The 16,672-nt window shown below is 42.2% G+C and overlaps 1 protein-coding gene across 1 annotated transcript; it reads right to left on the bottom strand.

Annotated features, from left to right (window-relative positions):
- Window positions 1–902: 902 nt before the first annotated feature.
- LOC110509627 (toll-like receptor 8) lies at window positions 903–12,438 on the bottom strand. Its single transcript, XM_021590624.3, has 2 exons — window positions 12,358–12,438; window positions 903–4,593 (listed from the first exon to the last, which is right to left on the bottom strand). Exons 1-2 carry the CDS (start codon window positions 12,372–12,374, stop codon window positions 1,500–1,502), a joined length of 3,111 nt encoding a protein of 1,036 aa, XP_021446299.3. The 5' UTR covers window positions 12,375–12,438; the 3' UTR covers window positions 903–1,499.
- Window positions 12,439–16,672: the final 4,234 nt, after the last annotated feature.

Below are 16,672 nucleotides of genomic sequence, written 5' to 3'. Positions count from 1 at the left end.
AATCCCCAAAATATTGGTCACATACACATATTTAGCAGATGTTATTGCGGGTGTAGCGAAATGCTTGTATAACACACCAAAAAAATACAAACATTATTGCAAAGTTGCTTAGGAGTTAGAAGCAGAGCTGCCATGTCTGTCGGCGCCATCTTGGCCCTAGTCTGCATTTCTGCAGGTTTGTTTTAACGTACAGAGAGCAGTGAGTCGTCTTGTAGAACTTCTGTTTCTTTGGTCCAGACACGTCCTTCAGACAAGGAGGTGTTCAGAAAATGTTGTTGTGTTGTTTGATGCAAGAAACCACTTTACAAAATAAATGGTGTTATTATTCCCATGTCATTATCACAGAGAATCAGACAAATGATGCTACCCTCTGCCTATTGGCTACTTAGCTTATTCAAGCCTGTCTTTAAGACAAAAAAAGCTCTTCATTTAGCTATTTTACTCACTTTTTAAAGATGTAGGAAATAATAGGAAATAATCCCTCCCCCATTGTTGACAACAAATGATCTATAACTGGCTCAATAACTCACTAACTAGCAAAGGATATGAAGACATGAGCACCCGTGGTTACATACAGCTCTCAAAACAAGCGGATCTACTCAGTACCGCAATTGTAAACACAGTCCAGTTCAAAGTGAATGGCACAGGTCTTTTCTTTTGGTGATAATAAATCATTCTGATATTGATACACTTTGTAAAGTATGACTCACTCAAGCCTGCACACCCTGTGGGTCTCTAGGACCAGGGATGGAGAACACTGCCTTCCAGAGTCGGGTGATACTGTAGGAGAAGCCACTGATATGGAACTAGTGGGGTGTACATCATGCCAGTCCTGAACACATGAATCAGGAGTTACTCTGCCACCCAGTGGTTGAGATCAGTAAGATTGTCCTTCCATAGGAAACCATTGTAACTAAGTTTATTAACGTGTCGGTAGACTGGTTTACACCTGTCAAAAACATCTGAATGTAGACAAAATAGGATCATAATACTGTTTTCTTACCAGGTATAGATGAGGTCACGTACATCAACAGTAAACAGAGTCACATGATTTACTATATTGTACTGTAGATGAGGCAGGCATTTTCACAGAGAAGCTAATGTGACCATTGATAATATAATCCTTCACAGGAAAAACAGAAATCAAGGCCTAATATTCTATTATGGATTGTACAGAAAACCATGCAGCCGTTACAATAGGCTATATTGTGTGGGTGTGTGCGTGTGCGTGCGTGCGTGTGTGTGTGTGTGTGTGCTTGTCTGTGTGTGTGTGTGTGTGTGTGCGTGTGCGTGTGCGTGTGTGTGTGTGTGTGTGTGTGTGTGTGTGTGTGTGTGTGTGTGTGTGTGTGTGAAGGGGAACTACACAGTCATGTCTCTAGGAACTGATTCTAGAACACTGCAGAGTAGGAATTGGAGACATTTAAGCTGAGGGTAAGTAAACTCAGCCATGTTTTTGATCGGCTTCCTGTTTTTGGTCAGTTCCTTTCATATCCTTGAGTTCACCGCCCAGTGAAGTATGTGCCGTGTAGTGATGCGTGTGTGGCTCGCTGATCTTTCCGTATGGCTCTCTTCAGGTTGTGCCAGAACCAGCGCTGGGCAGCCGGACAGGCAGTTGCTGGCCACTCCAGAACACTGCGCCTGCAGAGCCGTCTGCGCAGGTGGAGGATGCGTGAGCGTCGCAGAACCTGGGGCTGCAGCAGCAGCAACACCATGGCATCCACACCCTCCTCCACCAGCCGCTGCTGCACCAGCAGGGCGGCCATTTTAACCACACCACGCGACAGGAAGCCCTCTGTCAGCACAAACACCGTTTTCCTGCTCTGTCGCACACTATTGGAAAGGTTATCCATGATAGGCACCCCTGGCATCCAATCACGCTCCTCCAGGCAGAGTGGGCGAACCCTCTCTCCGCGCTCCTCTAGTTCCACCCGAAGGTGGTTCAACACCCAATCAGAGGCCAGCGGGTCTGTGGTGTCATACATGACGAAGGCATCGTAGACACAGGCTGTGTGCTGTAAGAGACATTGGTGCTTCAGCTTGGCCCCACAGTAGTCAAGAATATAGGACAGGTCCCAGTAAAAGAGGTGTGCTGTGAGCGATACCAACAGAACGTGAACGATGAGTAACAACGTGAGGATGCAGAAGGCCATTGCGTTGTCATCCTTCACGCATTCCTCTATGTCGTAACTCAGCACAGACCTGCCCTTCCTCTCCATGGGCATGTCGCACGTCACCCCGCTGGCCAGCAGAGGGATCTCCACCTCATTACTCCTCATCCACAGTTGGAACTCCAGCAAGTCACAGGTGCAGTGGATCGGGTTCCCCTGTAGTGACACCTGCTGGAGGTGGTTCTCAGCTCCAGTTTCAAACGTTGTCTGGTTGATGAGCTCCAGCAGGTTGAAGCTGAGGTTCAGCACATACAGGCTCCTGGCGCCGCTGAGGAAACCAGGCGCTAGCTGGGAAATCCTGTTATGGCTCAGGTCCAGCAGCCTCAGTGAACTGTTAAGAGTGGAGACGGTTAAGGCCACCTGCTCCAGGTGGTTCTTACTCAAGTCCAGCTCCTCCAGATGTGGCAGTTGTGTGAGCATCGTCCAGTTAAAGTCCTCAAGTCCGTTTTTACTCAGAGTCAAGTGTCTCAGGGCCTTGGGGAAGTTGTGGTATACCTCAGATGGGATGTGGCGGAGCTGGTTGTATGACAGATCCAGGGACGTCAGGTTATTAAGTTCTCTGAAAAGATGATTAAAGTCCAGACCCTCGTTCCACATGATGTCCAGGCGGTTGCCCTGGAAGTTCAATTCTTGCAGGGAGCTGCTTGACATGGTTTTATCAGTGAGGGTGCTAATCTCATTCCAGCTCAAGTTCAGAACCTTCAGAGAATCCAGGTGTTCTAGGAACGCTAAACTGTGGTTTAGCCCTGCCACCAGAAAGTAATGTTTATTATAACTCAAGTCCAACACCTCCAGTGCTGTCAGTTCACTGAATGCATGCTCATAGCGCAGGTAGACTTTGTTCTGGGATAGATCCAAGTACTTCAGCTTGGAGAAATGTACAAACTCACTGCCGTTGAACATGTCTCCAATGAAGTTAGATGACAGGTTGAGACAAGCTGTGTTGTTCAGGCCCTGCAGCATATCAGGGTTTATGTGGAAGATGTTGTTTTTGCTGAGGTCGAGCACTGGACCGTACGCAAGACACTCTGGTTTAATGTTAGGCAAATGGCGACGGTAGAATTTATCCTTGTGTATGAAAGGCCCGTACCTGTCTATATCTGGCTCATAGCTCCAGCCATACCCATTCACAGACAAGGCATCTACCCTCTTGGACAGGAAAGTAAGACTGTTCTCTGAGAGGCCAACACTGGATAAATTGTGGAACTTTTCAAAAAGTGAAAGGTCTGTCCAATAAATGAAGTTGGTTCCCAAATTGAGGACAGACAGATTAGCTAAACTGTAAAGTGGTTCCAAGTGATTTTTGTGAAGAGCTGAAAAAACATAGTTTTCTAGGTGTAATGTCTTCAGAGAGGCCAGTTTGGAAAAATTCTTTGAGAGGGTTAAGTTGTGGGAATTTTGTCCAGCATTATTGTAAGACAAGTCCATCACTTCTACGAAAGGTAGCACAGAGAGGAAGTCCCCATTGGCTATCTCCCCAACCAGACGATTAAATGAGAGGTACAGGTAGTGTAAGTTGGTGAGGTTCTCAAACCAGGATGTTTGTAGGTGCTCTAGGGAGTTTCCTGATAGGCTCAGCTCCTGCAGCTGGGAGAGGCTCCTGAAGGCATCTGGGTGGATCTGTAGTGCCCCGTTGGGTGTATTACAGGGAAAGCAGAGGAACGGGGTGTTAGAACACACAGGACAGTTACCCGAAAGGTCTAGAGCGCTCAGATTAGTGAGTGCACTCAGGTCATGCTGTTGAATGTGGGTGATTTGGTTCCGTTCAAGTTTGAGCAGCTGGAGGGATGCGGGGAGAAAATTAGGGATTACTTTCAGTCTGTTAAAAGACAGTGTCAGGTTTGTCAGGTTAGTGAGGCTGGAAAAAGTGTGGTTTTCAATATCCAGGGTCCCACTACAGACACTCCCTTGGCAGTTGTCACTTAAACGGATGACTTTAATTCGTAGAATATCCCTGAAGTCTTCCGGTGTTACAGTCCTGATGTCATTGTACCTCAGAAACAAAATCTGCAACCCAGACGGAAGGCCCCTCGGCACTGTGCAAAGGCCATTACCGTCAAGGAGCAGTGCCTCCAGCTGATCCAGCATGGAGAATGTTTGGTCCTCTATCTTCAATGGATGTTCCTGGGGGTTGAAGTTATAGCTAAGGTCTAGCAGAGTCAGATTCTGGAGGTTCCAGAACGAGGAGCTGGAGAGTGTCTTGATTTGGTTGGAGGACAGGTCGAGCTCTGTGACATTCCAGCTGATATCGTGGGGTACCTGGAGTAGCTTCCTGCACGAGCAGTCATAGGCCAGTGAATGGTTGAGAGAGATGACATCACAGGGTAGTTTCCTCTGAGCCCAGGTCCTCCCAGAGCAGGAGGGGGAGAGACACAGCGACACTAGGAGTAACAGCAGCCTCTGAAAGGAAGTGTAAAGGGGACACCTGTGGGAACAGGATATGAGTATTTCATGGGCTGAAAACAATCTCAGTTCCCTGAAAGAAGGGACCGGCGTAACACAAAGCTACAGACTACTTTAAGATACAGTATTATGCATTTCAAAGACTGTTGAGAATGTGAAAGAATCCAAACCAAAAAAAAGAGTGCTGACAGCCTCGCACTTTTTCTATTTTAAAAACTGAAAATCTGTCTTGACTTAATTTACTGTGCGGGACATTCAATACAATGCTGGGCATTCCTGAGCTACAACAAATCCTACAATCCTGCTTCCCTAACTCTTTTCTAAACACTTTTAAGTTACCAAAAGTGTTATGAAATGTAGTAGGCATACTGTAGTACTTTGATTGCCAAAGAATTCACCAGTTCACATTTTTCCAAGACTGAACTGTTCCTATGCATCACATCCAAAATCACACTGTAGGCAAATAAAACACCATTCAGATTAAGTTTAAGCAGACCACTCATGAACCTGCCATTGACCTGTCAAGGGTTCGTCATGGTGCAGTCAGGGCCCGGAATCCACAAAGCATTGACCAGTGAGTCAATCTAAGTAACATAGTTAAAATATCCCCTTCAAAATCTGTCAGTTTAAACTATATATTTTTAAAAAATTTACATTGGCTGTATCTCAATTCACCACATCCGCCTATGTCGATCTTCCACATCTACAGGGGAAAGAGCTACAGTGCTGTTTGTCAGACCAGGAAACATGCCGAAAATCGGTCCTCTCACTAAACTTCTGCAGCATCTGAATGGTTGAAGTCGATAATGCTGATGTGCCAACTTTTGTCTGTGGCGTCCGAACCGTTTGGGCTACAAACTAATATATGTTCTACTACAGTACCACACAAGCGTCACGGGACTCAGCTAAAGGTAACCTATACAAAATTAATGGAAGTATAGCGGTAGTTTTGTAGCAACAACAAAATAAATAGCGTTAAATATGAGCTTTTATCTCCTAGAGAAAGGACAGACACTTTTATGAGTTGATTTTACTCCTGGCAGTAACATGAGTTTGTCTGGGCAGTATCTTAACATCATCCTAAAATCTACTCTGAGCTGGACGTTTTTTTGTTGTAAATCTTAAAACGGGTTTTAACAGGATTCCATTTTTTTACTGTATTTTTTGCCATTTATGAATGTGTTATTCAATACACCCAATGGCTTACACTTGCAATGAGGCAGCGCAAGCTGTGTCACCTCAGTCAACCATGGTGAATGTGAGTGTACATCAAATGTTGCGATGGTAAAACGTTTGATATAATTTTCACCTGCCCTGATCACTTTGCCAACTCTTAATTATTGCCTAATATGTTGGCATGCAAACGTTCTTTTCTTTTTTTCTACCAATTCTGATTGTTGTTACAAGCAGAATGTTGACAATTACCATTATATCAACACCCTTGTCAATCCCATTTAACAACTCGAAATGTCACTTGCAAATAATGTTGCATATAACATTTGAAAGGTCTATAATATTCATCAAACATAATCAAAGTGAACATAAGCCCTACACTCAAACAATTAGGGGTTCAACAAGGGTTCTTCTAAGATGCTCAGAGTTCTTTGAAGAACCTTAGGGTTCTTGGCGCTGGAGGTGGAGGAACCTCCTCAGTTGGTGGGGGTTCTTGCAGGAACTGCCCAACTGAAACATTTGAATATGAAAGGACAGCAGGTGCAGGCGCTTAAATAAAAAAATGTAAAGATCTCCTCAATTTAAGGTATGTATGATCTAAATCGATGTTGTTTTATGATGATACCTATATTTCAATATTTGTGCAAATCTTTCTAAAACGGAAAATGAACACAATTCAATGGATATCAATCAACAAAGAGGTAAGAACATGTAGGCTATAAGAATATGTTGAAGGCTGGCTGTATTGGGTGCAGATGACTGAACGACTCACTTTTGTGTCTGTGTCTGCAGGTATACAGACGAGGAGGCATGCGAAGGTATGTCTATTGGTATGTTATGCAGATCACATGTACCATCCTGCTCCCTTGACTCTTCACTGAAAATCCAATAGGCCTCTACAATACGGACAAGGTATGTGTATGAAAACCATCATCAACAGTTTTTTTCATTCGCATTTACCACAAAAACCAAAGTATGAATACTGTCATGTGCACATTTTGTTAAACATCTGTATAATTACTATTCTTTGGGATTCCCAGACTTCACCCTCCCTACACCTCTGATGAATATAACAGGAAACCTGTTTGATCACCATGCACTGGAAGATCATTCTGACTATGGATACGGAGAACGTCAACACATTAACGTCAACACGCCAGAGGAAAGGTGAAAGGGGGATACCTAGTCAGTTGTACAATTGAATGCCTTCAGGATATACCCATTGGACTTGGGGCTCTGCTGGGAGTATACCTCATATTTGCATGTTTTTATTCTGCTTTGCCACTAAAAATTATAATAAACACTCAAATATTGTATTATTGATGTTATTGTTATTAATATTAATAATAGGGGGGTAGTTCAAAAATTAACCCCAAAAGGTTCTTCAAAAGGTTCTTCCTTTTAAAGGGTTCTTTGAAAAAAATGTATAGGGGTTCCCCCACAGTTTCAATTTGAAGAACCCTTAAAGGCCACTCCAGGAACCTTTTTTTTTTAGTGTAGATGCCATGAACTGCCCAATTTAGGCTTGGTCAATTTAGACATATATTTTAACTACATAATGTTGCGCTCCAAATGGATAACTTGAGTTAATATAAAGTAGGTAATTAAATAATTCAAAAAACGTGTTTATTAGCCTAGTGGTTATAAGTATTTAGGCATATCATGTAAAATAGACCTCATGTGTTAGTCAGGGCAAAGCCCCACTTTTTTTGTGTGTGGGGGGGGTGCTTTCCTGTTTTGCATGTTATTTCGGCATTAATACATATCACACATCAGTTTGCAAACAATGTGGGAAAAAAGAACGGCCCATGTTCTGAATTCTGTTGCTGTACATTTCAAAAGTGCTGAAAAAATAGTTATAGTGACTATGTCCGTCCGAGCTCGCTCATTAATGTCGAAATGGAAATGCCTCTTATCCGCTTGTCGTCCCCTTACGCCATAGTTTGTACATCTCAATTCTCAGTAGAAACCACATTTGTTTAAGCAAGTCAGCCATATCAGCTATGTTATTTTAAAAGGCAGTAAATGAGGCTGAATGAACTGTTTCGCTGCCAGACGAGGCTCCGCTGAAAGCCAGGTGTAGCAGTGGTAAGGTGTTGGGACTGCTGCTGGCACAGTTTTATGTACAGTAGGCCCTAACAGTTTGGGGGCACCGTTTGTCACCGTTACAGTGCAATTAATGTAATGTTTAATATTGTTGTGTAGTGGCTTTGCTGGCATGCATCCCACATTTTTTTGTTTTTTTTGCCCCACCAAGATTTACAGGCTAAAATCGTCACTGCAAATGATTTCCTTTACCGTGATGTACGATTGCCAGGTAAGCCTACATATACATTTAATTGTGAATGTTTTGCGGAAAGTACTTACGTCAACCCACAAGGCGGTTAGCACATCATTGCGGATATGTTGTGTTAGTGGCTAACCAGGGATGGGATAATGTGAGTGTTGTGTTGATTAAATAGTAGCTGTCTGATAGGCTACTGGGTGAGATTTGTTCATGACAGTTTGCGGTGAGAATTGCGTGTACTTTCAGAATTGTTTGGCGAGCTACTCATTGGTGGGCTGCGAGCGACTGGTAACTCATGATTGACCTGACATCGAACAATAGCCTACTGTGGTCATTGTTCAAGTCAGAGAGCAGAAATTGTCATCGAAATGCCATTGAACTCATGAATCACAGGTAGGCCTATTTTAACACATACAGATTTTAAGTGTAAAGCATAAGGAATACACACATTCAGAGATAACCTATCTAAACATAAGAATGTAGACACCCCTTCAAATGAGTGAATTTGGCTATTTCAGCCACACCCATTGTTGACAGCTGTAAAATCGAGCACACAGCCATGCAATCTAAATAGACAGACATTGGCAGTAGAATGACCCGTACTGAAGAGCTCAGTTTCTTTCAACATGGCACTGTCATAGGATGCCAACATTCCAACAAGTATGTAAGTGCTGTTATTGTGAGGTGGAAACATCTAGGAGCAACAATGGCAAAGTGGTGGGCCACACAAGCTCACAGAATGGAACCGCCTAGTGCTGAAACTAAAAATCAAACTACCTCTGGAAGTAACGTCAGCACAATAACTGTTCGTCGGGAGCTTCATGAAATGGATTTCCATAGGCGAGCAACCGCACACAAGCCTATGATCACAATGTGTAATGCCAAGCATTAGCTGGAGTGGTGTAAAGCTCGCCGCAGTGGAAATGCGTTCTCTGGAGTGATGAATCACGCCTCACCATCTGGCAGTCTGGGGCTGTTTTTCATGGTTCTGGCTAGGCCCCTGAGTTCCAGTGAAGGGAAATCTTAACGTTACAGCCTACAATGACATTCTACAAGATTCTGTGCTTTCAACTTTGTGGGCCTTGGGGAAGGCCTGTTTCAGCGTTTCAGCCTGTTTCCTGTTTCAGCGCGACAATGCCCCAGTGCACAAAGCGAGGTCCATACAGAAATGGTTTGTCGAGATCGGTGTGGAAAAACTAGACTGGCCTGCACAGAGCCCTGACCTCAACTCCATTAAGCACCTTTGGGATGAATTGGAACGTCGCCCAATATCAGTGCCCAACTTCACTAATGCTCTTGTGGCTGAATGGAAGCAAGTCCTCGCAGAAATGTTCCAACATTTAGTGGAAAGCCTTCCCTGAAGAGTAGAGGCTATTAAAGTAGCAAAGGGCGATCAACTCCATATTAATGCCCATGATTTTGTAATGAGATGTTTGATGAGCAGGTGTCCACATACCTCTGGTGTTGTCGTGTATCTATTTTAATGTCTCATTCTTTTATCTAAGTGTCATTGTCAAGTGTTGTTCTTTCATAATGCTGTCAGAGAGTCGTCAGAGAGAAGTAGTGGTCGGAGGGGCCTTTGCTGGGTAATAGGCCTATAGCACAGTAAGAGGAAGTTGTCTAACTTCCTGTGATGAACTTCCACATTCAGACAAAATACTTTCTATCTGTCTTTTTAAAATGCTTTTTAAAAAATGCTACTGTTGTTGTCAGGATTCTTCTTTTCACAACCCGATGGCATATTGTACTGAATCATACAAGTTTGGTTGTTAAAAGCTGTATTTTGGTTACCCTTATCAAAACTCCATCAATCCCATTCAACAACTGTCTAAATCGCTTTTGGCACAGTAGGCCTAGGCATCAAGTCACTTGCCGATAACCTTGCATAAAACGATTGAAAGGTCTATCATTAACCATCGAACACTTAGGCCCCAGAGGCTTTCAATTGCCCAACTTGTACCTTTACTTGTAGGCATGCCCAATTTATGCATACTTTTTAACGACATGATATTGTGCTCCAAAGGGATAACTTGAAAGAACATGATGTAGGTCAGTGGTGAAATCAAAAGAAGCATTAGTGACTATTTATTAGCCCAGTGGTGATAAGTGTTTAGGTAAATTCAGCAACAAAAAAAGAAACGTCCCTTTTTTCAGGACCATAGTCTTCAAAGATCATTTGAAAAGCCCAATATACCTTCACAGAAAAGGGGTTGAACACTGTTTCCCATGCTTGTACAATGAACCATAAACAATTAATGAACATGCACCTGTGGAACAGCCGTTAAGAAGCAAACAGCTTACAGACGGTAGGCAATTAAGGTCACAGTTATGAAAACTTAGGACACTAAAGAGGCCTTTCTACTGACTCTGAAAAACACCAAAATTAAAGATGCCCAGGTCCCTGCTCATCTGCGTGAACGTGCCGTAGGCATGCTGCAAGGAGGCATGAGGACTGCAGATGTGGCCAGGGCAATAAATTGCTATGTCCGAGACTCCTAAGACAGCGCTACATGGAGACAGGACAGACAGCTGATCGTCCTCGCAGTGGCAGACCACGTGTAACAACACCTGCACCGGATCGGTACATCGAACATCACACCTGCGGGACAGGTACAGGATGGCAACAACACCTGCCCGAGTTACACCAGGAACGCACAATCCCTCCATCAGGGCTCAGACTGTCCGCAACATGCTGAGAGAGGCTGGACTGAGGGTTTGTAGGCCTGATGTAAGGCAGGTCCTCACCAGACATCACCAGCAACAACGTCAACTATGGGCACAAACCCGTCGTCGCTGGACCAGACAGGACTGGCAAAAAGTGCTCTTCACTGACAAGTCGGGGTTTTGTCTCACCAGGGGTGATGGTCGGATTTGCGTTTATCGTCGAAGGAATGAGCGTTACACTGAGGCCTGTACTCTGGAGCGGGATCGATTTGGAGGTGGAGGATCCGTCAAGGCCTGGGGCGGTGTTTCACAGCATCATTGGACTGAGCTTGTTGTCATTACAGGCAATCTCAATTCTGTGCGTTACAGGGAAGACATCCTCCTCCCTCATGTGGTACACTTCCTGCAGGCTCATCCTGACATGACCCTCTAGCATGACGATGCCACCAGCCATACTGCTCGTTCTGTGTGTGATTCCCTACAAGACAGGAATGCCAGTGTTCTGCCATGACCAGCGAAGAGCCTGGATCTCAATCCCATTGAGCACGTCTGGGACCTGTTGGATCGGAGGGTGAGGGCTAGGGCCATTCCCCCCAGAAATGTCCGGGAACTTGCAGGTGCCTTGTTGGTGGAAGAGTGGGGTAACATCTCACAGCAAGAACTGGCAAATCTGGTGCAGTCCATGAGGAGGAGATGCACTGCAGTACTTAATGCAGCTGGTGGCCACACCAGATACTGACTGTTACTTTTGATTTTGACCCCCCCTTGTTCATGGACACATTATTCAATTTCTGTTAGTCACATGTCTGTGGAACTTGTTCAGTTTATGTCTCAGCTGTTGAATCTTGTTATGTTCATACAAATACTTACACATGTTAAGTTTGCCGAAAATAAATGAGGTTGACAGTGAGAGGACGTTTCTTGCCCAAAATAAATATTATTTATGGGTTGACTATATAGCAATATCAAAACATTATTTCAACCCCAAATAAATTGCCTATCTATGTCACAGGAACCACTGACTTGCTGCCTTTTTATAATCAAGACACCTGCTGGTAGCTCTTAACTGGTTAGGACAGCTCATGAGGTCTTTTAAATATCTGTCAACTAGGTGATGGCTTTGTCTAGACTGATCCGTGGAGAACGGACACCAAATTAGATTTGATTAATGTTGGTCCATGGTCCATGCGCATGTTGCTCTTTTCTAATTGGTTAATTTATCCGTCCGCCCGTCAAAAATTCAACTCATCTGGGACCTTATAACGGTTGTGTAAATTGCACATTTAATATCTGCGTTCGCCATTTCTGAAAATACTGCATATGTACAAAAATATTGAGATGTATAAACTTGGCGCACGCCATACGCTTCTTTCCCGTTATGAATTAGACCTATCCTGAAACTATCCTGAAAATATCTACATTCTCAGTAATTTTCTAGTCTGAGATGCTTTGTGGATATGGCCCCAGTTCTCAATATACAATAGTCTACCGTGGTCATTGTTCAAGTCAGAGAGCATAAATTGTCATCGAAATGCCATTCAACTCATGAATTAAAAGTATTTTAAGGCATACAGATGTTAAGTGTAAAGCATAAGAAATACACACGTTCAGAAATATCTATTTTCATGTCTGATTCTTTTATCTAAGTGTAATTTTCCTTACCGGTGTTGTTCCTTCATAATGCTGTCAGAGAGATGTCGGAGACTAGCAATGGATAGATGAGCCTCCTCTGTTCAATATAGCACAGTAAGAGGAAGCTGTCTAACTGCGATGAACTTCCACATTGAGAAAATAATTTTTCTGTCTTGGAAATGATTTCTTATGTGGAATGTCAAAAATACTAAACGTTACAAATTGTTCCCCTGTTCGGGTCAACTAAAACCAGGAAAAACTCTTCCCCCTATTAGAAGACCTGACCATGACAAACTCCGGTTTACAGTATAATAGATTATATCAGGGGTCACCAACCTTTCGTAGGATGAGAGCGACTTAAATAAAACAATGAAACCCAGGTCTATAGTGTACAAGATAAAGTAGTGCACTATGTAGTATATTTCCCAAAATTCTGTTCTCAGTTTTATTTTTCACAATTGTTCACAGAGTACTGCTTAAATCACATCAGAATACTTTTTGGGGGGTTCTGGAAGAAAACTAAGAAAAGTAGATGTTGGAGTGTAATTGCACATCTGACACTTTTAATTTGGCATCTAGCTAGTGAGGAATGTGCCTTCTAATGTGTCGGTGTAGCAATGGTTCTGTACTGCTACTCCTCATTTCATGGCAAAGTTTGCAAATAACATATAATAGAAATACTTATATACTTCTGCCACATTGCAGTTAGCATTAAACCGAGAAGGATTTGTGGACTGTATTTCTGTCAACCCACAAGATGGTTATGACATCGCAAAGTAATAAACAAATGCGCGCGCCACACAGACAGACAGGGACAATATTGCTGGAAATGAATTGGCAGATATTTTGTGTTAGGTTTGCCTTTTTAAGCCAACAGTGGCTAACCAGTGGTGGGATAATGTAAATGTTGCGTTGATTAGATAGTAGCTGGGAGCTTGCGGTGTCTGATACATGTGAGATTTGCTTATGAGTTTGCGGTGGAACATATGAAAACATCAGAATTGTTTGGCAAGCTACTCATAGGTGGGCTGTCGCGAACGACCTGTTAGAGACCCCTAGTTTATATCATATCCTTTGACCAGTTCACATATCAACTATTTAGTCTATGATGAAATGTTGTTGGCAGGATGTTCTTCTTTTCACAAGCAGATGGCACTAAGGGACCATGGTGTCGTCATATTCGGTTGGAAGGTTCATATAGCCAGCAGGCCTTTTATCAAAACCAATTTTTTGGACCAAATGTTAATAACTTCTTATGGCTGGGGGGCAGTATTGAGTAGCTTGGATGAATAAGTTGCCCAAACTAAACGGCCTGCTCCTCAGTCTCAGTTGCTAATATATGCATAGTATTATTAGTATTGGATAGAAAACAATCTAAAGTTTCCAAAACTGGAAAAATATTGTCTATGAGTATAACAGAACTGATATTGCAGGCGAAACCCTGAGGAAAATCAAACCAGGAAGTGGCTTCTATTTTGAAAACTCCATGTTCCATAGCCTGCCTTTGCTCCATTTAAAGGGATATCAACCAGATTGATTTTCCTATCGCTTCCTCAAGGTGTCAACAGTCTTTAGACATAGTTTCAGGCTTTTATTTTGAAAAATTAGCAAGAAAGATAACATTGCGTCATTGTATGGTCGGGTGCCAGTAGCGTTTTGAATGCGCAACAGAGTTTGGGCAGCCATTGCCTTTCCATCTCCAACTGAAAAAGACAGTTGCGGTTGATTTATTATCGATTATATATTTTTTAAAAACAACCTGAGGATTGATTATAAAAAAATGTTTGACATGTTTCTGTGGACATTACGGATACTATTTGGAATTTGTCTGCATTGTCGTGACCACTCTTTCCTGTGGATTTCTGAACATAACGCGCCAAACAAACGGAGGTATTTTGGATATAAAAATTATCTTTATGGAACAAAAGGAACATTTGTTGTGTAACTGGGAGTCTTGTGAGTGAAAACATCCGAAGATCATCAAAGGTAAACGATTAATTTGATTGCTTTTCTGATTTTCGTGACCAAGCTACCTGATGCTAGGAGTTCATAATGTTTTGTCGAGCGATCGATAAACTTACACAAACGCTTGGATTGCTTTCGCTGTAAAGCATATTTTCAAAATCTGACACAGCAGTTGGATTAACAAAAGGCTAAGCTGTGTTTTGCTATATTACACTTGTGATTTCATAAATATAAATATTTGTAGTAATATTATTTGAACGTGGCGCTATGCAATTCAGCTGTTGTTGATGAAAATTATCCCGTTAACGGGATGGCAGCCATAAGAAGTTTTAAGGGTAATGTGCAACAGCGGTCATTATGGTATGAACACAGCAGGGGACCAGGGTTAACCTGGAAGGTAGCCTGGTCCCAGATCTGTTTGTAACAAGTGCGCTGAGAGTCAGGAAGCCAGTACAGGGAGTGGGTGTTTTAATAATATATATATTATTACAACCACGAAACACAAACAACACACCGATATGAAACAGTCAATAAAACCTGAGGAAAGAACCAAGGGGAGTGACAGATATAGGGAAGATAATCAAGGAGGTGATGGTGTCCAGGTGAGTGTCATGAGGCGCAGGTGCGCAAGACAATGGTGACAGGTGTGTGGGATAATCAGCAGCCTGATGACCTAGAGGCCGGAGAGGGAGTATACCTGACACTGTTTGTGTTGTTGCCTACTTCATTGTCATTTTCAATGTTTGGCATTCCATAAGGACTATTTGGTTGAGATGTTGATTAATGACATTGCAACCTATATTCACTCACTGAGAAAGCCAAAAGTTTGTTGAATTGAATACTCCCATCAATTTAAAGCATGTTATCACTATGCTTTCAACCATCTAGAAGCACAACCAAATTCCAATGAAAAAACAATGTCTGATTTTGGTTTAGTTGTCACCCAAATGTCTATCACTGTGCTTTCAACCATTTTAAAGCACAGCAAAGTTCAAATGGGAGTACAATTACAGATATTTTGTTTATTTATACAACAGAATGTGTCATCACTGTGCTTCATCTAATAGCAGAACCAAATTACCTGTATTGTCTTTTAGATTACATTAAATAGACAAGTACAAGTGATCAATACCGTTTGAGATGTTGCACAGATTATTACAGCAATTGTGAAGATCTCCACAGACCTGTGACAACCTACACATGCTACCTTGAACATGCACACTTTATATGATTACATAAGAAGACATTTATAGTTACAGTAATCTCAAAATGTGGCCATGGATGTTTTACACATTTTAAGGTTGAATCTTACATTAGTTTGTAAGATAGCCTTTTGTCTATTTACTGTATTACAAAAGCAACATTGAATTGACCTCGGACAGCATTTTACCTGGGAAGCCCAATTCCCCATTCAAACGGTTTCTAAATACACAATTAAATTAAAACACAGACTACCCCTTGCTAATCAGGACACTCTTGGGAATGTTGATTCACGGAAACCTGGCAAAAGTATGTTTGTAGTGTAGCTAGACACTGAATGGCTCTGAATTCAATGTCAGCATGCAGTCAAAGCTATAACCACTTTTTGCAGCTAACTAGTGCTCTCAAATCGTATCCTGATGTCGACAGCAGATAGGAGTTTTATTCATAATATTACTATTGTAATTTAGTTGGCAAACATGTATTTTGAGAAAATAAGTTATATTAATTGGCTAGCTAGCTAGCATTAGGAACGTTTTGTTGTCAAGACTGAGACCAAGCTAACCAGCTGAGCTAGCTAACAATGTAACAAAGTATAATTTCAAAAAATACTCCCATCAATTTAAAAAGAAATACTCCATCAACAAGCTCTGCATTTCAGGAATCACAGTAACAAGTACTCCAGTCGAACTTGTAAATTATTTAGCCATTTAAAAAAATACATTTTAAGTAAACGTGTTTTTGCCATAGCCATCACTGGCTTTCATGCGATTTAAACGTGAGCAGGTTTGAGGTTAAAGACACGACAGTTGCTATCCATTGGAGTGCTGCGATTGGTTGCCCAAAATTTGGGTTCGGGGCTTAGCGAAGGATTAATTGCGTTTGGTTGACAACAAATAAATATCAACATTTGTAGGAGATATATCTGGAAAATTAATTAAATTAATTACTGTGAGATTCGACGTTGGATGATCATAAAAGATTATCTCAGCAACAAAGATGTACCGTAAACGCAACTGAAGGTAATAAGAAACTTGTCTGATAGAAAACGGCCCATGTGGCATCAATATTAGTCAGAAACTTTATTATTCTAGTGTCAAAATTGACAACAAAGAGTAAATAGGATAATTTTGGTCACTAAGTCAGTCTCGTCCAAAACAGAGTTTTGTAAATGAGTTCG

Source organism: Oncorhynchus mykiss, chromosome 29 (assembly GCF_057628025.1).
Source record: "Oncorhynchus mykiss isolate SJ-2025 chromosome 29, ASM5762802v1, whole genome shotgun sequence".
Classification (NCBI taxonomy): Eukaryota; Metazoa; Chordata; class Actinopteri; order Salmoniformes; family Salmonidae; genus Oncorhynchus; species Oncorhynchus mykiss.
This window is presented reverse-complemented; position numbering and strand designations above follow the sequence as displayed.